This window comes from Oncorhynchus clarkii, chromosome 10, assembly GCF_045791955.1.
Source record: "Oncorhynchus clarkii lewisi isolate Uvic-CL-2024 chromosome 10, UVic_Ocla_1.0, whole genome shotgun sequence".
Classification (NCBI taxonomy): domain Eukaryota; kingdom Metazoa; phylum Chordata; class Actinopteri; order Salmoniformes; family Salmonidae; genus Oncorhynchus; species Oncorhynchus clarkii.
Genome location: NC_092156.1, coordinates 30,005,860 through 30,032,433, shown reverse-complemented (window position 1 = coordinate 30,032,433; position 26,574 = coordinate 30,005,860). Strand labels below are relative to the sequence as shown.

Below are 26,574 nucleotides of genomic sequence, written 5' to 3'. Positions count from 1 at the left end.
ACCCCATAAAATTGTCAGATTCCAGTCACCCAAGTTATAGACTGTTTTCTCTGCTACCGCACATCAAGCGGTACCGGAGCGCCAAGTCTAGGACCAAAAGGCTCCTCAACAGCATCTACCCTCAAGCCATAATACTGCTGAACATTTAATCAAATGGCCACCTGGACTATTTATATTGCTGCTGCTACTCACTGTTTATTATCTATGCACAGTCACTTCACCCTACCTAAACTCAGCAAAAAAAGAAATGTCCTCTCACTGTCAACTGCGTTTCTTTTCAGCAAACTTAACACGTGTAAATATTTGTATGAACACAAGATTCAACAACTGAGACATAAACTGAACATGTTCCACAGACATGTGACTAACAGAAATCAGAATAATGTGTCCCTGAACAAAGGGGGGTCAAAAGCAACAGTCAGTATCTGATGTGGCCACCAGCTGCATTAAGTACTGCAATTAAGTACTCTTGTTTTTATTTCTTTACTTACCTATTGTTCACCTAATATATTTTTTGCGCTATTGGTTAGAGCCTGTAAGTAAGCATTTCACTGTATGGTCTACTACACCTGTTGTATTCGGCACACGTGACAAACTTTGATATGATTTGCAGTGCATTTCCTCCTCATGGACTGCACCCGATTTGCCAGTTCTTGCTGTGAGATGTTACCACACTCTTCCATCAAGGCACCTGCAAGATCCCGGACATTTCTTGGGGGAATGGCCCAAGCCCTCACCCTCCGATCCAACAGGTCCCAGGCGTGCTCAATGGGATTGAGGTCCAGGCTCTTCGCTGGCCATGGCAGAACACTGACATTCCTGTCTTGCAGGAAATCCCGCACAGAATGAGCAGTTTGGCTGGTGGCATTGTCAAGCTGGAGGGCCATGTCAGGATGAGCCTGCAGGAAGGGTACCATATGAGGGAGGAGGATGTCTTCCCTGTAACGTACAGCATTGAGATTGCCTGCAATGACAACAAGTTCAGTATGATGATGGTGTGACACACCGCCCCAGACCATGACGGACCCTCCACCTCCAAATCGATCCCGCTCCAGAGTACAGGCCTCGATGTAACGTTCATTCCTCGGTGTAAACGCGAATCCGACCATCACCCCTGGTGAGACAAAACCGTGACTGATTAGTGAAAAGCACTTTTTGCCAGTCCTGTCTAGTTTAGAGACGGTGGGTTTGTGCCCATAGGCGACGTTGTTGCCGGTGATGTCTGGTGAGGACCTGCCGTACAACAGGCCTACAACTCCAGCCTCTCTCAGCCTATTGCGGATAGTCTGAGCACTGATGGAGGGATTGTGGTTACGTCTGCAGTCCTCATGCCTCCTTGCAGCATGCCTAAGGCACGTTAACGCAGATGAGCAGGGACCCTGGGCATCTTTCTTTTGCTGTTTTTCAGAGTCAGTAGAAAGGCCTCTTTAGTGTCCTAAATTGTCATAACTGTGACCTTAATTTCCTACCATCTGTAAGCTGTTAGTGTCTTAACGACCGTACCACAGGTGCATGTTCATTAATTGTTTATGGTTCATTGAATAAGCATGGCAAACAGTGTTTAAAACTCTTTACAATGAAGATCTGTGAAGTTATTTGGATTTTTACGAATGATCTTTTAAAGACAGGGTCCTGAAAAAGGGACGTTTCTTTTTTTGCTGAGTTTACATGTACAAATTACCTCAACTAACCCTTACCGCACACACTGACTCGGTACCGGTGCCCCCTGTATATAGCCTCGTTATTCTTATTGTGTTACTGGCAAATTCCATCTGGCACATTGCGCCCAGTGTATTGGGGAGAGACAGAGCAGCGCTCTAGGTCAACTCTGTCTCTAGGAGGGGATCCTCCCCCTAGGCTTGAAGTTGTTCTGCCACACTTATCCCTCCCATGTTTCTCCTGTCCTGTCTTCCCATCCTAAAGGGGAGAGGGGGAGATGTTTTGGCGGGATTAAGGAAAGAAACTAGGGGTGGAAAAGCAGGTGTTGATGGAGGTCTGAGGAGAGCACTTCCCTCCTGTTCCCCCCCATCTTGAAGGAGAGAGGGGTTGAAAAGGTGTTTAAGGAAAGGGGGGTTGGAGGGGAGAGGGAGCACTTTAGAGGGGCTTTGTTGCCTGCAGCATGACACTGATAGTAAAGGATTTGATTAATTAGCTGGTCAGTCTGTATCAGTGTTCCGTGGCTTATATTAAGAAATATTATGATATTATTTTTGCACTGTTGGAGGGAGAAACACAAGCATTTTGCTGCATCTGCGACATCTGCAAATCTATGTACATGACCAGGATTTGAGTTAAATGCCATTGAGTGACGTGTTTGGTAAACTGAATATGGGTGAATGTCAAGTTTGCTGTGTGTGTGCTGTGTGCGCGTTTTGGTGGGTCAGAGGGAGGGAGGTGGCGGGAGGAGATGGAAAGGGCGGGTGCGAGGGCAGGTCGGAGAAGATTGGGAGACGGAGAGCACAGACTGTTAACAGGAGTGTCTCGTGAATCCGAAAGTGTGTGTGTTTGAGTATTTGTGCGAGAGAGAGGGCTCAGCCAAAATGACAGGAGGACGCTGCTTGTTCCCACGGGAATTGAGGAAGGAAAGGAAAGATGACATAGCCCATCTTCCCCAGACATGCCTTCTCTACTCCTGCTCTCTCTGACCCTTTACTGTCATCTGTTGTAGACTTCCTTTTATTTTAACCTCTCTCCTCTTGTTTCTGATCTCTCCTCTTGTTTCTGATCTCTCCTCTAGTTTCTGATCTCTCCTCTAGTTTCTGATCTCTCCTCTAGTTTCTGATCTCTCCTCTAGTTTCTGATCTCTCCTCTTGTTTCTGATCTCTCCACTAGTTTCTGATCTCTCCTCTAGTTTCTGATCTCTCCTCTAGTTTCTGATCTCTCCTCTAGTTTCTGATCTCTCCTCTAGTTTCTGATCTCTCCTCTAGTTTCTGATCTCTCCTCTCGTTTCTGATCTCTCCTCTCGTTTCTGATCTCTCCTCTTGTTTCTGATCTCTCCTCTTGTTTCTGATCTCTCCTCTGATCTCTCATCCTCAGCAGGAACTGAGACTCAGTCTCAATGCATTACACACACACACACACACACACACACACACACACACACACACACACACACACACACACACACACACTTGACATTCACCAAGGTTCAGCTTGCAGTGAACTAATCTATTTTGTCTCTGACACGAGCACAACAACCTTTTTGCCCCTATCACTAACTCCAACAGTCTCAAACAGAGAAAAACACGGTTCACCTGCATCGCTCCCTATCACAGACTGGTAGTGATGTGGTAGTAGTGTGCACAGACTGGTAGTGATGTGGTAGTAGTGTGCACAGACTGGTAGTGATGTGGTAGTAGTGGGTACTGTGTCTTTAGTGCGGACCAGTACAGCCAGCAACTGTTGTTTTGTCCAGTTATGACAGAGGCTTATTTGTGAAGCCACTCATGACACATTAGCACACCCAGGCTGTAGGAGACCAACAGCACAGTCCTCCTAGTCCATGACTACCCAGGCTGTAGGAGACCAACAGTACAGTCCTCCTAGTCCATGACTACCCAGGCTGTAGGAGACCAACAGCACAGTCCTCCTAGTCCATGACTACCCAGGCTGTAGGAGACCAACAGCACAGTCCTCCTAGTCCATGACTACCCAGGCTGTAGGAGACCAACAGCACAGTCCTCCTAGTCCATGACTACCCAGGCTGTAGGAGACCAACAGCACAGTCCTCCTAGTCCATGACTACCCAGGCTGTAGGAGACCAACAGCACAGTCCATAGTCCTCAAGAAAACTGGGCTAATGCAACCTCTTCTGCGAGGGCGAGGAAGATGGGGAGATGAGGAGGAGAGCGAGAGAGTATCAACCATTCAGTTTTGACATCTCTCCCGTCAGATTAACAGACACAACATACACAAATAGTGTTCCGTTTTGGATGTTGTTCTCATACAAGAGAAAGAGAGAGAAATAAAGAGTGAACAGAAGAGAAGGAGAGCGAGAGTGGATTAGAAGAGAGAGCGAGGGGCTCTGCGCGCACGCTCAAGAAATAGAAAGAGCGAGAGAGGGGTTGGGAGTGAGTGAGCAAAAGAGAGCGAAGGGGAGGAAGTGCTTTCTGTCTACCCTAGCAACGGTTGGCTGTGGCCGTCTCTAGCCTGCTGTTGGAGCTCAGCCTGACAGCAACTGCTAAAGTCGAGGGCTGTGGATACACACACTTTTGTTCTCTCCGCCTGTTGGACCCAGTTTATTTGTATTTTTTCTTCTTTTGTTGCCTGAGATGACGACTGCCTTTCACTCGTGAATAAGAACAACAAAAAGAGGGTGTATTCAGCGGAAGCAGAGGAAGAGAGAAAGGGTATTGAGTGATAGAGAAGGAAGGAGAAGAGGAGAAAGGGAAAGAAGCATTTTTGAAGAGGAATCATTGCTGGAGGATGGAGCCCCTGAGCACTCGTGGTCTCCCCCGACTGTCTTGGATAGATACACTCTACAGCAGTATGTATCACTCTCTCTCCTCTTCTCTTTCTCCATCCCTCACCCACCACGTTCTCTGAGCTGGGATGTCTGATCTCATTAGGAACAGACACACGCGTACACTGGGTTGTGTCACGACTCCCAATGAGTGCCCATCAATATAGCTCTCCATAACAACACACCCCAGTCCTACATGTATTATTTCAGCCTTTGAGGAGCACTGTTTTGGCCATTAATCTAAAGTGTGTGTGTACAGAGAAACGTCAGTGCCTGTATATCCCTCTCTTCTAATGGTGATATTAGGTCATGTGTCTACTGTGGAGAGCACAAATATATTAGCATATTTAACCAACCAGGACATATTGAAAGTGTTGGGGATGCTACTCTGAAAATGTAGTTTACCAAGCTACCAATCATTTCACACTGGAAGAGGTTCATCTTCATTAAATCTACCCTTAAGAAAAATGGTAGTTTACTGAAGTTACTTCAAAAAAGTAGTTCACTACATCCAGACTACATATGTACATCTGAAATGTCAGACTACAAACTGAAAGAACAGGTCACTTTGGTGTCATAAGCTACCAGAATGTGTAATCTAGCCTATTAAACACAACAACAATGTTTCAAGTGAGAAGTACGCAGGTCTGATGCAAAGAATTACAATTATTGCCTTCTTCACCCATATTCAATTTTTGGGCAAAATAATATATTGAACTACTGAAAACACTACCTCCATTTGACTTTAGTTCAACTACCACCAAGCTACTGCCAGATGTACTTACATTATTTTAGTTATCTGTAGTTTACTACTCCCCTAAACTGCCACTTGACAGTGTTAATTGTGCAGAGATGTTGGTATAGTGTTCTAACCAGGACTGTGATGGTGCATTATTCACTCATTCCGTTTATTGTCCATGTAGATTCTTCATTGTGGTCAGTGTTTTTATTGGACTGTTTCTGTGAATGCATGTTTTTTTTTATCCTGTTGGCTAGGCTAATGTAGTGCCTGACTAAATGTTTGTATAGAAAATGACCAGGATCATGAATCATGATGATTAATGTATGTTTCAATGTAGGATTAGAATATTCTTGAATATCTGTACTTAAGGAGCTAGTTGTTGTCTTCAGTCAGCATTCTATGTATACAATAGCTTTTAAGGTGGTGTGTGTGTGTGTGTGTGTGTGTGTGTGTGTGTGTGTGTGTGTGTGTGTGTGTGTGTGTGTGTGTGTGTGTGTGTGTGTGTGTGTGTGTGTGTGTGTGTGTGTGTGTGTGTGTGTGTGTGTGTGCTCGCGACTTACCCATACATGCATGAGTCGTGATGTGATTCCGATGGTCTCCGAGTCTTGTCTCAAAGGAGAGATTAGGTTTATGTAACAGCTTGTGGTCATTTATTCTGCTGTATCGCTATTGTTCCCAGTTAATCTGCCCGTTGAGGGGGGACAGAGAGGGATGGAGAGCGGTGAGAGAAAGAGGGGTGGTGGGAAAGTGACAGCGAGGAAGGTAGAGGAAGAGAGTAGGGAAGGTAGAGGAAGAGTGGGGGAGAGCGAGGAAGGTAGGGAAGAGCGAAGGGAAGGTAGAGGAAGAGAGTAGGGGAGAGCGAGGGGAAGGTAGAGGAAGAGTGGGGGAGAGGATGGGAGGGGAAGGTAGAGGAAGAGTGGGGGAGAGTGAGGGGAAGGTAGAGGAAGAGTGGGGGAGAGCGAGGGGAAGGTAGAGGAAGAGTGGGAGAGGATGGGAGGGGAAGGTAGAGGAAGAGTGGGGGGAGAGCGAGGGGTAGGTAGAGGAAGAGTGGGGGAAGGTGGAGGAGAAGGTAGAGGAAGAGTGGGGGAAGGTGGAGGGGAAGGTAGAGGAAGAGTGGGGGAAGGTGGAGGAGAAGAGTGGGGGAAGGTGGAGGAGAAGAGTGGGGGAAGGTGGAGGAGAAGAGTAGGGCAAGGTGGAGGAGAAGAGTGGGGCAAGGTGGAGGAGAAGAGTGGGGGAAGGTGGAGGAGAAGAGTGGGGGAAAGTGGAGGAGAAGAGTGGGGGAAAGTGGAGGAGAAGAGTGGGGGAAGGTGGAGGATAAGAGTGGGGGAAGGTGGAGGATAAGAGTGGGGGAAGGTGGAGGATAAGAGTGGGGGAAGGTGGAGGAGAAGAGTGGGGGAAGGTGGAGGAGAAGAGTGGGGGAAGGTGGAGGAGAAGAGTGGGGGAAGGTGGGGGAGAGCGAGAGGATGGGGGACGGTGGAGAAGAGTGGGGTAAGGTGGAGGAGAAGAGTGGGGGAGAGCGAGAGAGTGGGGGAGAGCGAGAGAGTGGGGGAGAGCGAGAGAGTGGGGGAGAGCGAGAGAGTGGGGGAGAGCGAGAGGATGGAGGAGAAGAGTGGGGGAAGGTAGAAGAGAAGAGTGGGGGAAGGTGGAGGAGAAGAGTGGGGGAGAGCGATAGGATGGGGGGGAAAGGTGGAGGAGAAGAGTAGGGCAAGGTGGAGGAGAAGAGTAAGGGAAGGTGGAGGAGAAGAGTGGGGGAAGGTGGAGGAGAAGAGTGGGGCGAGGTGGAGGAGAAGCGTGGGGCAAGGTGGAGGAGAAGAGTAGGGCGAGGTGAAGGAGAAGAGTAGGGCGAGGTGGAGGAGAAGAGTAGGGCGAGGTGGAGGAGAAGAGTAGGGCGAGGTGGAGGAGAAGAGTGGGGCGAGGTGGAGGAGAAGAGTGGGGCGAGGTGGAGGAGAAGAGTGGGGCGAGGTGGAGGAGAAGAGTGGGGCGAGGTGGAGGAGAAGAGTGGGGCGAGGTGGAGGAGAAGAGTGGGGCGAGGTGGAGGAGAAGAGTGGGGCGAGGTGGAGGAGAAGAGTGGGGCGAGGTGGAGGAGAAGAGTGGGGGATTATTGGTGGGGGGTTTTAACAGTTGAAAGGCAATGGGGGGATAAGAGCATAAAGTACTGTATTGTCAGGCCTAGTGGGATTACCAGGAAAAACATTGTCATGGATAACACTTTGTCTGTGTTGATGACTCCATCTGAAAACTTACCCACGTTGGATACAGAGCAACACACATAATCAAATCAAATGAATTCATAAAGCCCTTCTTACATCAGATGATGTCTCAAAGTGCTGTACAGAAACCCAGCCTAAAACCCCAAACAGCAAGCAATGCAGGTGTAGAAGCACGGTGGCTAGGAAAAACTCCCTAGAATGACAGGAACCTATGAAGAAACCTAGAGCGGAACCAGGCTATGAGGGGTGGCCAGTCCTCTTCTGGCTGTGCCAGGTGGAGATTATAACAGAACATGGCCATTGAGGCCAGATTGTTCTTCATGATGTTCATAGATGACCAGCAGGGTTGTACAGGGTGCAACATGTCAGCACAACCCGCGATCACACAGGGGGTTGTTCACCGGATAATTACAGGTATTCATCATTAGTCAGGATTATTCATGCATGTTTATTTTTTTCTGCAAATGATCACCCTATCTTCTGCAGCACTACATATTAAAATGCATCAAGCAGAAATAGACCACATTGAAAAGACTGTATGAGACAGTCAATGGTGGTCTAACAATGAATAAAGACCATCTGGGCCGGGTGTGAAGTTTGAAGTGGCTAGCAGCCGGTGGTTGAAGGAATTGTCTCGTCTGGCAGCAGCACTGATAAAATAACACAATGAAAGTGTCATTACACCTCACTTCCTGTGTGAGTAGGCTAATGTCTAACGTCTGTACAGCACTTTGAGATATCAGCTGATGCACAAAGGGCTATATAAATTGATTTGAACAAAGACCTTCTAATGAAGGAATAACAAGAGACCTTGTTGACTCAGATGGCCCTGGAGTTTAGTGTTAGATTAAATTGAAGGCTACTTCCATTATATTGAAGGCAATGTATGTTCCTTCCATTTCTTGTCCTCTTTCTCCTCTCTTGTCCTCATCCTTCTATCATCCCTTCATCAGTGGAATGACAGATCAATTGGACAGTCAGTGAGGGTGATGATTAATGTCGCAGTAAACCACACAGGTTGTGGAGAAATGTTTGACTCTTTACTGCAGCAGTCTTGGCCAACCCACTCATGCCCCTCTGATATTCAGTCACACTCTAACCGTCTCACACACACTTGTCACTCATTCATACAAAGTTCTTCCTTTGGCAGACTTCTCATCTGCCAAACCCCTTTTCAGAGAGGCAACCTACAGACTCATGGAAACTCTGCTTGGGTACAATAACATGCACAGCCATGATTGTGTGTGTGTGTGTGTGTGTGTGTGTGTGTGTGTATAGATCTAGGCTAGCATTAACAGTTTATCATTTGTTTTGACAAACTCCATATCTTGCAAATAGGATATTTCTGTCCATGTGAGCACTGAGGTTGGTTTCAGCGTCTCGTCTCCAGTATTTTCACTTTAGCTCAATGCCAAAGCCAACCGTACACTTTCATTATATTACATTCAGAGAAATCGTCTGGAGTCATGTGATGCTGAAGCAAAACATCAAAGGAGAGGGGTTATGTAAGAGACAGACTATAGCATTAAGTATGGCAGCAGAGGACACACACACCTAATCCTAGTCACTGCAGGGAAGGCTGATTTGGGAAGGCTGACTTGGGAGTACCAAGATTTTAGCTCCACACATGTGTCAAGAGGCAGTACCACTGCTGTGCCAATCCTGTACAACTATAGCCAGCTGCCTGCAGTGTTGGTGCACTGGCCACTGTGATGCCAGGCATCAGGCCGCTGTGCTACACTGTGATGCCAGGCATCAGGCCGCTGTGCTACACTGTGATGCCAGGCATCAGGCCGCTGTGCTACACTGTGATGCCAGGCATCAGGCCGCTGTGCTACACTGTGATGCCAGGCATCAGGCCACTGTGCTACATTGTGATGCCAGGCATCAGACCACTGTGCTACACTGTGATGCCAGGCATCAGGCCACTGTGCTACACTGTGATGCCAGGCATCAGGCCACTGTGCTACACTGTGATGCCAGGCATCAGGCCACTGTGATGCCAGGCATCAGGCCACTGTGATGCCAGGCATCAGGCCACTGTGATGCCAGGCCACTGTGATGCCAGGCCACTGTGATGCCAGGCCACTGTGATGCCAGGCCACTGTGATATCAGGCCTGGCATCAGGCCACTGTGATATTGATGCCAGGCATCAGGCCACTGTGATATTGATGCCAGGCATCAGGCCACTGTGATATTGATGCCAGGCATCAGGCCACTGTGATATTGATGCCAGGCATCAGGCCACTGTGATATTGATGCCAGGCATCAGGCCACTGTGATTGATGCCAGGCATCAGGCCACTGTGATTGATTCCAGGCATCAGGCCACTGTGATTGATGCCAGGCATCAGGCCACTGTGATTGATGCCAGGCATCAGGCCACTGTGATTGATGCCAGGCATCAGGCCACTGTGATTGATGCCAGGCATCAGGCCACTGTGATTGATGCCAGGCATCAGGCCACTGTGATTGATGCCAGGCATCAGGCCACTGTGATTGATGCCAGGCATCAGGCCACTGTGATTGATGCCAGGCATCAGGCCACTGTGCTAGCTGAATCAGGCCCTCCTGGTTGGCTGTGTAATGATGTCAGCCATTAGAGCTCCAGCAGAGGTTTGTAATGCCCACTACTTCACATACATGTTTCATGGTATTTTCAGATGTGAACACGCCACTGTTTTACTTTAATATTTGTGTTGTTTGGCCGGTATTGAACTCTGATTCTGTACAAAGATCCTATTGTCTTTGGCTGTAGAGATTTGAGTTGAGGGCTGGTTAATGAAGCAGAAACTGAGAAGCTGTTGTAAGGTTAATCTTATGTTCAGAAATGACAATCACCATGGGGTCATTCCATGTGAAAGGTGATGGAATGCAGTGTGGCATTTTGAGCAGGGGGTTAGTTGGATGGTTGGTTCATGGTGGATGCAATGCTAAGACATCTATCTAGACTAGGTCTGAGTGCCTGGTTATGAAGCCAGCGTTCTGCTCACTGTAGAAGTGATCACATCAGCAGCCTGTCTAACGAAGAGCCTGGTCTGTGTGATGAACTGTGTATGTCAGTGCTAACATAGAGGGAATGGATTCTACTTCTATGAGTTCGCCAAGAGAATAATGGAGTCTGTATGTGGACCTATTTACAGCCACTGTGTGGATCCATTGTGTTAGCAGTGTACTAACCCCTGATGCCTAAAGAGCTGAGTGCTTAATGATGGTTATTAGTGTATCTGAGCATCAGGGTGTGTTTGTGTTTGTCTCTGTTTTAGCAAATGGGGACAACAAAGTGATTTTGGAGACCTTCCCAGAAACTAGAGAGAGATGGGAAAGAGGGCAGAGAGAGTGAGTGTGTCAGGGGTGATATAATAGGCTACTAGCTGAAGGTATGTAACCCATTCGTCACATTCACCCCTGCAAAAACGATCTCAACATATTACCATCACATTGTGTCGAAATCAATTGGTCAGATGGTACTGTGGTCTGTGGTCTCCTGTGGATGGATGGTACTGTGGTCTCCTGTGGATGAATGGTACTGTGGTCTCCTGTGGATGGATGGTACTGTGGTCTCCTGTGGATGGATGGTACAAATCTTTCACTAAACCCTCAACCTCAACTAAATATTGTAATAAATAATGTAAAAATTGAGCAAATTGAGGTGACTAAACTGGTTGGAGTAACCCTGGATTGTAAACTGTCATGGTCAAAACATATTGATAGAACAGTGTAGCTGAGATGGGGAGTCCATAATAAAGCGTTACTCTAACTCCTTAACAGCACTATCAACAAGGCAGGTCCTACAGGCCCTAGTTTTGTTGCACCTGGACTACTGTTCAGTCGTGCGGTCAGGTGCCACAAAGAGGGATTTAGGAAAATTGCAATAGGCTCAGAACAGGGCAGCATGACTGGCCCTTGGATGTACACAGAGAGCTAACATTAATAATATGAATGTCAATCTCTCCTGGCTCAAAGTGGAAGAGAGATTGACTTCATCACTACTTGTATTTGTGAGACGTACCGAGCTGTCTAAATGACTAGCACACAGCTTGGACACCCGTCCATACCCCACAAGACATGCCAGCAGAGATCTCTTCACAGTCCCCAAGTCCAGAACAGACTATGGGAAGCACACAGTACTACATAGAGCCATGACTACATGGAACTCTATTCCACATCAGTTAACTGATACAAGCAGTAGAATCAGATTTAGAAAGCAGGTAAAAATGCACCTTATGGAACAGCAGGGATTGTGAAGCAACACATGCATACACACGTGATAACATACACACATGTGCACATGGATTTTATGTTGTAGATATGTGGTAGTGGAGTGGGGGCCTGAGGGCAAACACACTTAGTGTGTTGTGAAAACTGTTATGAATTTATTGTAAGGTTTTAAAAATTGTATTACTGCCTTAATTTTGACGGACCCCAGGAAGAGTAGGGGTCCTCACTGTTCTTAGACAATTTAGGCAATGGCTCTATTTTGTCTCCTAACTTCACTGCTGCCTCAACACCAATATGCTGGGCTACACTTTCAGTCGTTTCTTAGAGGGATGCATTGTGCCATCCCCACAGCCTCCACAATAGAATAGTCTACTCAGACAGGCGCAAATCAGACAGGTGTCTTGTACACCATAAATTATTTTGTTTTGCTTTATGTTTGACTCAACAAATCTCGGTTGAACAACGGCCTATCGACCAAACAATTCTGTGGAAAACAAACAACCAATCTATCACTATCTATTGACTTTGCCTTTGTTTGATTCCAGGTGTGAAACCTTTAAACCAAACACCCATTAAACTGCTAATTTGAGTCCCTGTGTTTTTCTGTGTGTGATTAAAGATTTATGAAATGGTATGGTGTGCCCTTCCCCCAGTAGGTCCCCCCCCCCCCCCCCCCACCCCGCTGGTCTCTCTGAGGTTTCTTTCTCTTGGCTTCTTGCCAGGTAGTGTTACAGTATTTATGGGAGATAAAAACAAAATGGCTTCTCTCCGTGTGTGTCTGCACTGAAAAGGTCAGAACCTAGAGAGGGAGAATCACTATTTGGTACTCTGTTATTGATCCAGTCAAATCCAGCAAATGACTACTGTTTCTACTGCTTTAACATGAGGATTGCTGTTCAGTGTCTTTCTACTACACACACTGCTAACTCTGTCTCTTCAAAGCACCATGTTTTATTTGTCGTGACCTTTTGTAATGAGAGCCAAACTAAAATCAATGTTGCACAGGCCTACAAATCAAATCAAATGTTATTTGTCACATGCGCCGAATACAACAGGTGTAGGTAGACCTTACCATGAAATACTTACTTACGAGCCCTTTTCCAACAATGCAGAGTTACAAAGGAAGAACATTTGCAAATAGAATATAGTAACACAATAATGAAGCTATGTACAAGGAGTATTGGTACAGAGTCAATGTGCAGGGATATGAGGTAGTTTTAAGGCATCCACCCGCACCTCTCTGATTCAGAGGGGTTGGGTTAAATGCAGAAGACACATTTCAGTTGAAGGCATTAAGTTTTACCACTGACTAGCTATCCCCCTTTCCCTAGTTGAGGTAATATATACATGTAGGTAGGGGTAAAGTTGACTAGGCAATCAGGATAGATAAACAGAGTAGCAGTCGCATATGTAAAAGTGTGTGTTGGCGTGTACAGTATGTGTGAGTGTGTCGGTAGAGTCCAGTGAGTGTGTCGGTAGAGTCCAGTGAGTGTGTCGGTAGAGTCCAGTGAGTGTGTCGGTAGAGTCCAGTGAGTGTGTCGGTAGAGTCCAGTGAGTGTGTCGGTAGAGTCCAGTGAGTGTGTCGGTAGAGTCCAGTGAGTGTGCATAGTCAGTGCAAAAAAAGTGTCAATGCAAATAGTCTGTGTAGCCATTTTATTAACCCTTCTCCTACAGTTTCTGTGGTCCGGCAGAAATCTAATTATCATAAAAAATCCCCATATTCTCACAAAAACGTTTGTGGCATCTGAACTATTTTGTTCCCTCTGTGGAAAGTAGAGGTCGACCGATTATGATTTTTCAACACTGATTCCGATTATTTGAGGACCAAAAAAAGCTGATACCGATTAATCGGCGATTTAAAAATATATATATATTTTTTAATTAAACATTTTTATTTGTAATAATGAGAATTACAACAATACTGAATCAACACTTATTTTAACTTAATATAATACATCAGTAAAATCAATTTAGCCTCAAATAAATAATGAAACATGTTCAATTTGGTTTAAATAATGCAAAGCCAAAGTGTTGGAGAAGAAAGTAAAAGTGCAAATGTGCTATGTAAGAAAGCTAACGTTTCAGTTCCTTGCTCATAACATGAGAACATATGAAAGCTGGTGGTTCCTTTTAACATGAGTCTTCAATATTCCCAGGTAAGAAGTTTTAGGTTGTAGTTATTATAGGAATTATAGGACTATTTCTCTCTACCATTTGTATTTCATTAACCTTTGACTATTGGATGTTCTTATAGGCACTTTAGTATTGCCAGTGTAACAGTATAGCTTCCGTCCCTCTCCTCGCCCCTACCTGGGGTCGAACCAGGAACACATCGACAACAGCCACCCTCGAAGCAGCGTTACCCATGCAGAGCAAGGGGAACAACTACTCCAAGTCTCAGAGCGAGTGACGTTTGAAACGTATTAGCGCGCACCCCTCTAACTAGCTAGCCATTTCACATCGGTTACTCCAGCCTAATCTCGGGAGTTGATGGGCTTGAAGTCATAATCAGCGCAATGCTTGAAGCACAGCGAAGAGCTGCTGGCAAAACGCACTAAAGTGCTTTTTGAATGAATGCTTATGAGCCTGCTGGTGCCTTTCATCGCTCAGTCAGACTGCTCTATCAAATCATAGACTTAGTTATAACATAATAACACACAGAAATACGAGCCGTAGGTCATTAATATGGTCGAATCCGGAAACTATCATCTCGAAAACAAGACGTTTATTCTTTCAGTGAAATATGGAACCGTTCCGTATTTGATCTAACGGGTGGCATCCATAAGTCTAAATATTCCTGTTACGTCATAATTACGTAAAATTCTGGCAAATTGGTTTGCAACGAGCCAGGCGGCCCAAACTGTAGCATATACCCTGACTTTGCGCGCAATGAATGCAAGAGAAGTGACACAATTTCCCTAGTTTAATATTGCCTGCTAACATGAATTTATTTTAACTAAATATGCAGGTTTAAAATATATACTTCTGTGTATTGATTTTAAGAAAGGCATTGATGTTTATAGTTAGGTACAGTCGTGCAACGATTGTGCTTTTTTCGCAAATGCACTTTTGTTAAATCATCCCCCGTTTGGCAAAGTTGGCTGTCTTTGTTAGGAAGAAATAGTCATCACAGTTCGCAACGAGTCATGTTAGCAGGCAATATTAACTAAATATGCAGGTTTAAAAATATATACTTGTGTATTGATTTTAAGAAAGGACTTGATGTTTATGGTCTGGTACACAGTCCTTTTTCGCGAATACGCACCGCATCAATTATATGCAACGCAGGACACACTAGATAAACTAGTAATGTCAGCAGCCATGTGTAGTTAACTAGTGATTATGATTGAATGATTGTTTTTTATAAGATACGTTTAATGCTAGCTAGCAACTTACCTTGGCCTACTGCATTCGCGTAATAGGCTGTCTCCTCGTGGAGTGCAATGTAATCAGGTGGTTAGAGCGTTGGACTAGTTAACTGTAAGGTTGCAAGATTGAATCCCCCGAGCTGACAAGGTAAATCTGTCGTCCTGCCCCTGAACAAGGCAGTTAACGCATCGTTCCTAGGCCGTCATTGAAAATAAGAATGTGTTCTTAACTGACTTGCCTAGTTAAATAAAGGTGTAAAAAATTATATATTTTTTAAATAGTCCTAATCGGTCTCCAAAATACCGATTTCTGATTGTTATGAAAACTTGAAATCGGCCCTAATTAATCGGCCATTTTGATTAATCGGTCGACCTCTAGTCCGAACAGTTTGGGCTACACACTAATATAATACCCCTCTGTGGAAAGATGAGTCTCTCACGAACACGAGCGTTAGTGAGGTCGGGTATTAATGTTGGGCCGTTAGGCCTGGCTCACAGTCGGCGTTCCAATTCATCTCAAAGGTGTTCGATGGGGTTGAGGTTAGGGCTCTGTGCAGGCCAGTCAAGTTATTCCACACCGATCTTGACAAACCATTTCTGTATTGACTTCGCTTTTGGCATGGGGGCATTGTCATGCTGAAACAGGAAAGGGCCTTCCCCAAACTGTTGGAAGCACAGAATCGTCTAGAATGTCATTGTATGCTGTAGCGTTAAGATTTCCCTTCACTGGAACTGAGGAGCCTGAACCATGAAAAACAGCCCCAGACCATTATTCCTTTTCCACCAAACTTTACAGTTGGCACTATGCTTTCAGGCAGGTAGCGTTCTCCTGGCATCCGCCAAACCCAGATTCCGTCAGACTCTGTAGTGATTAATCACTCCAGAGAATGCGTTTCCACTGCTCCAGTCCAATGGCAGCGGGCTTTACACTACTCCATTCAACATTTGCTATTGCGCATGGTGATCTTAGGCTTGCATGTGGCTGCTTGGCCATAGAAACCCATTTCATGAAGCTGAAAGTTGAAAGTCACCACTGTTTATCTATCTATGGGGATTGCATGGTTGTGTACTCGCTTTTATACACCTGTTAGCAATGGGTGTGGCTGAAATAACCAAATCCTCTTATTTGAAAGGGTGTTCATATACTTTTGTGTATATATAGTGTAGTTTAGTGCCTAAAACAAGGGGTTAAATACATATATACAGTACCAGACAAAAAGTTTGGACCCACCTACTCATTCCAGAGTTTTTCTTTATTTGTACTATTTTCTACATTGTAGAATAATAGTGAAGACATCAACACTATGAAATAACACATATGGAATCATGTAGTAACCAAAAAAAAGTGTTCACCAAATCAAAATATATTTGAGATTCTTCAAAGTCACCACCCTTTGCCTTGATGACAGCTTTGCACACATTTGGCATTCTCTCAACCAGCTTCACCTGGAATGCTTTTCCAACAATCTTGAAGGAGTTCCCACGTATACTGATTACTTGTTGGCTGCTTTTCCTTCACTCTGCAGTCCAACTCTTCCCAAACCAGCACTTTTTGAATGAGGTGGTGTGTCCAAACTGTTGACTCTTTATGTAGTTTCTCGATATCTCTTAGATATAGTACAGACACTTCAGAACAAACTTCCTTATAGATTTTTTGTTGTTCCATGAAGAGAATCAATGCATTTCTTTGGGCTAATAATTCAAAATGGTCTTAAAATTCAGAATCAAGTAGATTAATTATCCTTGGTCTTATGGCTTGTGGGTAGAAACTATTCAGGAGCCTGTTGGTCCTAGACTTGTCTCATTACCTCTATTGCACACAGGAAAGAGTACCAGAATCGACCATATGGGAAGAGAGAATCTTGGATTTTACAACATGACAGCCCCCTCACTCCCTCTCTTACCCTTTCTCCATCTACTTCTCTTTCCTGGTGGGGAGAAGCCATAGAGTATTGATTGTCTCGCACTGGAGAGAATCTGAGGTGGAGGAATCATTTGAATGTGGCACCCACCACCTGATTGACTTACATCATCAGTGTGCTGTACTGGGGAGCTCATGGAGACTGTTGGAGATGCCTGTCAAATTTGAAGAGGTGTAAGATGGAGAGGGAGGGACATTTTCCCATCTGCTCACACGTGCACAGGTAATTTACTTTTGTGTTCAAATCCTGTCCTCCTCCTCCTGTGCAGCCACGTGAGTTCATTTCACTCTATTTTCCATGGAGAATACTGGATGTGGTGACTAGAAGGATGGACTCCTCTGTAAGAGCATTATATAACACCCCACATACACCCACACTCCCTCTCTCCACCCCCCTCCTCTTTCTTCACATTCTCTTTACCCTCTCTCTCTGTTGCAGTCTCCCTCTCTTTTTGATTGTTGTCTTCCTCCCTCTCTCTTTCTCTCTCTTCACACTCTCTCTATCGACACACACATCCCCAGCCCCAGTCTCAGGGCTTACAGTAGAGAGGACAGTAAAATCCTTGTGCAGTGGCTCTGTCAGGGTCTGTCCTGTCATCTCTTATACAAGGGGCTTATTCAGGGGGATGCGATGTTACACAACATTGCTATAGACACACACACCAGTGTACTGTATTGAGCTGTACTGTATGTGGGTGTATTTTGGCATGAACTAAGCAGTGATATATAACCCTCTACCTGTGTCAGACCAGAGGATGGGACGCGGTTGAGGGTTTTTAATCTTTGCAACCCTGATTCATGTTATCACAGATTAAAACTGGTTGTTTGGATCCTGGATGTTGATTGGTTGATATGTGGGACAACTCCTGCAAATACCATGACGTGTTCATGTCATAATTCCACTGTCCCGCAGCCCCGCAGAAAAATCATCAACTTCTCTCTTGGGAAAAAGGTAACGACACGCAATTTTTCCGTGCTCCTATTTGGTTTTCAAAAGTTTGATTGTTTACACCAACCTGTCTTTCCTCTACAACCTGTGCAACAATGTATCATTTTACAAATGCTATCTATCCCGTGCCAGCAAAGAGGCAAGCGCTGGCTGTCACCAACCAGCACCAGTACCATGGACAGCTCTTCCACTTGTGTGCCATCAATGGAAACGTCACTATTAACATCACCAACTAGCTTGGTTAGCTCGGACTCGCCAACCATAATAGTTGTTGCCTATTTAGGCCTATTGGATATTTATTAAATACTTTTTTGAGGTTTTTGTCTCATTATTGAATCTCTGCTAGCTAGCTAAATGCCATTTATTTACTTAGCATTTATTTAAGAACTAACGACTTGCCCGCTTGGGTAGCAACTTCAGAATGCAATAAGAAATTCATCCATTAAAATACTATATTTTTTAAACAAACATCATGGCAAACTTTTTATACATACAATAATGCCCTTTAAACTGGGAGTTATCGTGTGACAATGCCCTTTAAACTGGGAGTTATCGTGTGACAATGCCCTTTAAACTGGGAGTTATCGTGTGACAATGCCCTTTAAACCGGGAGCTATATTATATTATAATTAAATCGGGAGTTATATTATCACATTATAATTCCCGGGTTCTCAGGAATTATTTCTTAAGTGGCCTACCTATCTCGCCAGTGGCCCGGGTTGGCCAGCTAATTAGCGTGTACGGCGCTGGGTGCCATGGTAACGGTGGTGGTGGTTGATGTATGCATGTGGCATTTGAGAGAGAGAGGGTCCTTATCTCTTTCTCTACAGGCATACGGCTGAACAGCCTCATCTGATGACGAGACCTGCTTCTGTCATTTCCTCTGTTCTCCCTCTCCTGTAAAACATCACTTTCCCTCTCCCTCCTCCTTTCAGTACGGCATGCTATGGTTGTCAATCGCTTTGTGTGAGAGGTTGGACTGTGTGTGTGTGTGTGTGTGTGTCTTTTATTATGTTCCCGTCAAGCCCACATATGCATATTTCACCAACATATACTAGAAGTGTGTTCAGCCCACTTCGACAAACAATTTGACTTGTCATTATAGTTTTGCTCACATTCTAGCCTACTCATGTGATCTAGTGTGAACCCATACTACAGTACCTCTGTGCTCCCCATCTCACCTTAACCCCACTGGCGTAGCACACAGTGCCGCATATGAACACGGCATGAGCCATGATTTATTACTTTTTTTCAATTACAGGAAACCGCAACATTTTCCCTCAGGCTCATGTCAAAAAGTGTAAAATAGCATGAGATCAGCTATACAACGGCATATGTTTCTCTCTGCCCCGTGGCTCAATAAATCATCAACATACACACAGCCTTTAGAAAGTGTTCACCCCCTGTTACTTAAACACATTTTTGTTGTCACAGCCCGAATTTTAAATCCATTAAATTCAGATTTTGTGTCACTGATCTACACACAATACCCCATAATGTCAGAGGAATTATGTTTAGAAATGTTTACAAATGAATGATATCTGAAATGTCTTGAGTTAAGTATTCAACCCTTTTAATACGGCAAGCCTAAATAAGTTTTGGAGTAAAAATTTGCTTAACAAGTCACATAATAATTTGCGTGGACCTACTCTGTGTGCATTACTCGTGTTTAACATGTTTTTTTTTTAAATGACTACCCGATCTCTGTACACCACACATACAATTATCTGTAAGGTCCCTCAGTCGAGAAGTGAATTTTAAGCACAGATTTTCCAATGGTTTGCAAAGAAGGGCACCTATTGGTAGAAAAAAATAATAAATAAAGCAGACATTGAATATTCCTTTGAGCATGGTGCAGTTCTTAATTACACTACAAAGATACAGGCGCCCTTCCAAACTCAGTTGCCGTCGAGGAAGGAAACCGCTCAGGGATTTCAACATGGTGGTTTTAAAACCATTAGAGTTTAATTGGTGTGATAGGAGAAAATTGAGGATGGATCAACAACATTGTAGTTACTCCACTATACTAACCTAAACAACAGAGTGAAATTAAGGAAACCTGTACAGAATAAAAATATTCCAAAACATGCATCCTGTTTGCAACGAGGCACTAAACTAAAACTGCCCAAAAAAATGTCAAAGAAATGAATTGTTTGTCCTGAATACAAAGTGTTATGTTTGGGGAAAATCCAATACAACATATTTTAAAGCATAGTGCTGGCTGCATCATGTTATGGGTAAGTTTGTCATCGGTAAATAGTTTTTTTAAGACAAAAATAAACTGAATGGAACTACGCAGACACACATTCACATTTCAGCAGTACAACTACTTAAAACCCAAGGCCAAGTATACACTGCAGTTTCTAACCAAGACAACATTGAGTTACAGTTTTGACTTAAATTTGCTTGACAATTTATGGCAAGACTTGAAAATGGCTGTCTAGCAATGATCAACATCCAACTTAACAGAGCTTGAAGCATTTTTAAACAATAATGGGCAAATATTGTACAATCCAGGTGTGCAAAGCTCTTGCAGAGTTACCCAGAAAGACTCAGATGTTCTAAAATGGATTAAATCATTCCCCCCCCTCATCAATCGACACAGAATACCCATTAAAGGTAAAGCAAAAACAGGTTTTTAGAAACGTCTGTGCTTTTCCAAATTTTGTCCAATCAATTGAATTCACCACAGGTGGACTCCAAGTTGTAGAAACATCTCAAGGATGATCAATAGAAACAGGATGCACCTGAGCTCAATATTTAGTCTCATAGCAAAGGGTCTGAATACTTATGTAAATAAGGTATTTTTTAAATTTATTTGTAATACATTTGCAAAAATGTCTAACCATGTTTTTGCTTTGTCATCATGGGGTATTGTGTGTAGATTATGATATGTTTTATTTAATCAATTTTAGAATAAGGCTGTAACTTAACAAAATGTGTAAAAAGTCAAGGGGTCTGAATACTTTCCGAATGCACTGTATACTTAAATCTTTCTTGCGTGCCTCAACCACTCTTTCTTCTAGACCTGTGCACGGCACATGTGTGCACTTACCTGAGTGTGTTTCAACTGTTCTGCCTTATTATTATTGGACCATGCTGGTCATTTATGAACATTTGAACATCTTGGCCATGTTCTGTTATAATCTCCACCCAGCACAGCCAGAAGAGGACTGGCCACCCCACATAGCCTGGTTCCTCTCTAGGTTTCTTCTAGGTTTCTTGATTTTGATTTGATTGGTTTGTCTCTGTATTGATTTGTGCATAAGATGGATTGATCTCTGCGGTGTCTCATGGGGGAAACGGTACAGGTTGCAGTGGCATCTCTCTCATAAAACAGTCTCTGTCTCACTGCTGCTACGGTACGGTCTCTATGAACAAATCTGTGTCTTTTCCTTATTTGTCAACAGCCAGGGGTGGGCAGCTGGGGTCCAGAAGAGCTGGAGGATGTGCAGCCTTTTGTTTCAGACTGGCACTAACACCAGATGTTTGTTAAAAATGGTGGTCTTCATTCAGACCACTATTTAAATAGGTGTTGGAAATGAGCTGAAACATGAGCCTATACCTTGCAGGCCTCATGTTGAGTTACTTACCTCTGTGCCATAATGATCGTCCTCTGTATCAGTAGATTAAATTACGTTCAAATGATCTGCATGTTTCTCCATCCAGTACCATTACCTATTGGCGTGCTGCTGTAGATGTTCTATAATGTTGTCTTCAGCCCTGGTGACCATGGTGTTTACTGTTATCGCCCTGCCCTGTACAGCACAGTTTAGAGCTAGGCCTTAATAAAGACCTAGATGTCCCTAGTGTCACGTCGTGACTTGAGATTGACTGCCAGTACCAGGCCAGGGAATGCATAAAGAGCTGTGCACAGTGACATGCATTTGTCTGGCCCCTCTCCCTCTGTCTCTCTCTCTCTCTCCGTAATGTAGTAGTGTGTTTCAGAATATGGCTCTGTTGTAATGTGGGTCCTGTTACGGTGTTTTGCTAGAGCTCCTTTACATCTTTGGAAAGGTGCACAGATGGTGTTATGGAATCTTGTCAGCAGCCCAACACACACACTCTCTCTCTCTCTCTCTCTCTCTCTCTCTCTCTCAGGGGAACGGACACCCACTCATATTTCTCTCCTGTAATGACCTGTCCATAAAAAAACCAAGGTGCACTGTGATCTTCTTCAGATGAGACTCCGCCCCGACATACACACACTGGATCTCTCCACCCGTGTGTGTCCTGTCCTCACTGGTCGCTAAAGATGAAACTGACTGTGCAGGCTCTCTGTCTAGTGGCAATTTGTTCTGATGCTGAACAAAAAGCTTTACCAGTGCCAGCTGCAGTGTTCGGTGCTGCCTGCCAAACATTACGTAACCACCTCCCACTGTAGGACACTGCAGATAGGTGCTGAGCCAGCCACGCAGGAGAAACTTTCTGATTGGATGTTTTGTTCTCCTCACTGCCGCAGAATATATCACATCTGTTATGTGAAAGTGAAACTTGCAGGAAAGTTACTGCACTGTCATTGAACAGGTTTTAAATCATGAATACCTGCTGTTGATGTGGACATGAAGAGAGAAGTGTGTCTCTGTCTGTGTGTGTCTCTGTCTGTGTGTGTCTCTGTCTGTGTGTCTCTGTCTGTGTGTGTGTGTGTGTGTGTGTGTGTGTGTGTGTGTGTGTCTCTCTCTCTCTGTCTGTGTGTGTCTCTCTCTCTCTCTCTGTCTGTGTGTGTCTCTCTCTCTCTCTCTGTCTGTGTGTGTCTCTCTCTCTCTCTCTGTCTGTGTGTGTCTCTCTCTCTCTCTCTGTCTGTGTGTGTCTCTCTCTCTCTCTCTGTCTGTGTGTGTCTCTCTCTCTCTCTCTGTCTGTGTGTGTCTCTCTCTCTCTCTCTGTCTGTGTGTGTCTCTCTCTCTCTCTCTGTCTGTGTGTGTCTCTCTCTCTCTCTCTGTCTGTGTGTGTCTCTCTCTCTCTCTCTGTCTGTGTGTCTCTCTCTCTGTCTGTGTCTCTCTCTCTCTGTCTGTGTGTCTCTCTCTCTCTCTGTCTGTGTGTGTCTCTCTCTCTCTGTCTGTGTGTGTGTGTCTCTCTCTCTCTGTCTGTGTGTGTGTGTCTCTCTGTCTGTCTGTGTGTCTCTCTCTCTCTCTCTGTCTGTGTGTGTGTCTCTCTGTCTCTGTCTCTGTCTCTGTCTCTGTCTCTGTCTCTCTCTCTCTCTCTCTCTCTGTCTCTGCCTCTGCCTTTTGGAAATGTCAGTCTCCCTGGGGACTCGCTGCTATTGTAACTCTGCTCTGACACGTTCATGAGTATCTTCTATAACATCACACAACATACACCACTGCTGATTGCTTACACATGCCCACACAGAACATGCATACATGCAAGTCTACAAGCCAATGTCACTATGTAATGTCTAAAAGTTATAAAACTAGGGGTACTTAGCTATCAACATGAGCTATGACACGATAGACAATACTTCCTGTGCATTTGATGTACAGTAACAGACATTTTTCTTTGTCAGTTGAAATGTAGCATGTGTGTTGTAAACCGCTTTCCATCTCCACTGGCCTTTAGGATCTCTGAGATGAAGTGTTGTCATTGATGGAGGTGCTGTGCATCAGATCCTCCCCATCTTCTGTGTACTTCCTTGTGAGATGGATCACCCTGTCACACATGTGGGGAGCTGTGTGATGTATGCATTAGCAGTGTCTCTGGTCCACTCACCCATCCTCACCACGCTACTACACATCCACAACCCAGAGAGCCTCTCAGAGGGGCTGAATTCCAGTGTCACGACTGTGTGTGGCGGGGGATGACAGACCCCTGCTGTGTATCACCATCATACGCTCACTGTTGTGCTCGTGTTAAGGAAGTGACGGAGTAGCGGTTCATACCAGACATTTTGCCTCTGGTTTTGCTCCGATTGTGTCTTCATCAGTGGTAGTGCAGTGAAAACTGCCACCATTCCAGCTCCTGGTTGGCTCATCAGACAGCCCATCAGTCAGCGTTGTCACACCTATTTACAACTAGTCTGTCTCAGCTGCCGCCAGGGAAAGGGGTGATACATGTTCTCCACAACCTAAAGGGCCAGCCCTAACTACATCTATCTGACGTGTGTGTGTGTGTGTGTGTGTGTGTGTATGTGTGTGTGTGTGTCTGTCAGTCTCTCTGTCTCCATCTCTCCTCTCTCCCTCTCTCTACGCCAGGGGTTCCCAAACATGTTCACTCGGGGCCCAGCATTGGGGAACATCCCACGTCTTTCTATGGGCACAAGCACTGTTAATGACAAACTGTTCACACCCTTCTTGTTAGTGGAGAGAATTCTGCAGATTTAATTATTAATTATTTAATTCCTGCATTTCTACACTTTTTATGGTGTGCAAAGAACATTTCTACACTTTTTATGGTGTGCAAAGAACATTTCTACACTTTTTATGGTGTGCAAAGAACATTTCTACACTTTTTATGGTGTGCAAATAACATTTCTACACTTTTTATGGTGTGCAAAGAACATTTCTACACTTTTTATGGTGTGCAAAGAACATTTCTACACTTTTTATGGTGTGCAAATAACATTTCTACACTTTTTATGGTGTGCAAAGAACATTTCTACACTTTTTATGGTGTGCAATAACATTTCTACACTTTTTATGGTGTGCAAAGAACATTTTGCATTTAAAGTAATTTTTTTTCTTTGCCGTTTTCTACATTTGAAGTTGCACCTTGTGCGTTCTACTAGTACAACTATCAATAGTAAGTTTTTAATTTTTTTTTTTTTTTTTTTTTTAATCAAATAATAAATGGACCCTTTTTCTCTCTATTTTCGTGGTAGTTAGTCTTGTCCCATCGCTGCAACTCCCGTACAGACTTGGGAGAGGCGAAGGTAGAGAGTCGTGCGTCCTCCAAAACACAACCCAACCAAGCTGTACTGCTTCTTGACACAATGCCCACTTAACCCAGAAGCCAGCTGCACCAATGTGTCGGCGGAAACACAGTCACCAGGTGACTGTGTCAACGTGCACTGTGCCTGTCCTGCCACAGGAGTCAGTAGAGCGCGATGGGACAAGGACATCCCTGCCGGCCAAACCCTCCCCTAAACCGGACGACGCTGGGCCAATTGTACGCCACATCATGGGTCTCCTGGTCACGGCCAGCTGCGACAGAGCCTGGACTCCAACCAGGGGGGTGGGGGGGCTCGACCCACAGTTTAATATCCTCGAGCAGTGGTTCCCACACAGCACACAGCATCCCACTCAAATCATGTCCAGCCCAGTTCACCAATTATCCTTCAAATTACATTAGCAAAACATGTATCTGATTTAATGACAGCTGTCATGACATTCCCTCAGCCCAACAGAGGTGTGTGTGTGTGTGTGTGTGTGTGTGTGTGTGTGTGTGTGTGTGTGTGTACAGTCAGTTCAATCAGTGGAGACAGACACCATTAACGGTGTTGATAAGCCTTGTGTGAAGGTGAGAGAGAGAGGCAGAGTGAAATAGTGTGAAATGCATTCTCTGTCAGGCCGCATTTAGATGGACCTGGAGAATATATTCCTTAAAAAAGGCCCACGTCTCTTCTCCCCGGGTAAACTCCTTTTAATGGTTTGTTTCCCATAATTGGGGCAAGTGGCAGTAATAGGAAACAATGTAGTTAGGCCTGATTTAGCTCAATCAGGTAATAAAGAGCCAGTGAACAGAGGGAATATATGGCCTGCAGTTACTGAAATGACTGCAATTATGCAGGTATGGTTTTGGTATTTAGGCTACGCAGGGAAGGGAATTGATTTCTTATTGGTTGACTCACACCCTCACACAGTGTGTGTAGTTGCTATGGCGCTAACTCTGGCTGATGAGCTCACTGACTGTAACTTCAGCCCACAGCTGTTTACTCTGTGCGTGTGTGTGCGCTTCAGGTTGCTTTGTATGATAAATCTCACTAGAAAGCCACAGTCTGATTGATCCCTGCTGATACTAGTTATTGACTCAAGCTGTGGCCTTTCCTTCCTAAACTTTCTCAGTATTAACATGGTATAAATAGTCTCATCCCGGTCTGAAGCTTGCCTCTGACACATTCTCATTCAGGGAAGCACAAACGACTGTGGCGCGTTGTCATGACAGCCTTTGCCCTCGCCATGAAGACGGCCTGTGATTGGCTGTGCCAGGGAGGTGCGAGTGTTGGGGAGCTGTCCATCAGGAGAGGTTGGGGGAATGTTAGAAAGTGACAGCAGGGGAGGAAAGGAGAGAGCGAGTGGGATGGAGAGGAGCGTGTCTGCAGACCAAGGGTTCACTACCCTTCAATGTAACCAGTGGACCCTAAGGCACCGCTGGTTACACAACGCACATCAACACTTAGAAGGGAAGAGGGCAGTGATGTATTTGCAGTGGTACATCAGTGCAAGTATTGTGATAACTTTTGAGAGATATATCTTCCAAGGCAAAACTACTGTTCTCTTGTAATTGTCTTCTATCTCATCTCTCTTTAATGTTTCTATATTTCTTACTCCTCTGGGGTGTTCGATGGCTTGGTAAAGAGACGTCCGGGTGTAACTGCAACAGTCATTGACCGATGGTACTGAGGCAGGGAATGGGGACAGAATACATCATCTGAATCGCAGACCGCTCAACTCCCGAGTGGCGTAGTGGTCTAAGGCACTGCATCTCAGTGCTAGAGGCGTCACTCCAGACTCTGGTTCAATTCCAGGCTGTATCACAACCGGCCATG

General features: G+C 44.8%; 1 protein-coding gene across 3 annotated transcripts in view; it reads left to right on the top strand.

The window, feature by feature from the left end:
* LOC139418250 (active breakpoint cluster region-related protein-like) overlaps positions 1 to 26,574 on the top strand; it is a 258,195-nt gene that overhangs the window by 62,443 nt on the left and 169,178 nt on the right. Inside the window, exon 1 of one of the 3 annotated variants that reach the window (XM_071167562.1) lies at positions 4,353 to 4,486. The exons of the other annotated variants lie outside the window; for them this stretch is intronic. Within the exon in view, the coding sequence (XP_071023663.1) occupies positions 4,426 to 4,486 (61 nt within the window). The 5' untranslated portion in view covers positions 4,353 to 4,425. Of the gene's footprint in view, positions 1 to 4,352; positions 4,487 to 26,574 lie in introns of those variants that run through there. 3 annotated transcript variants of the gene reach the window in all.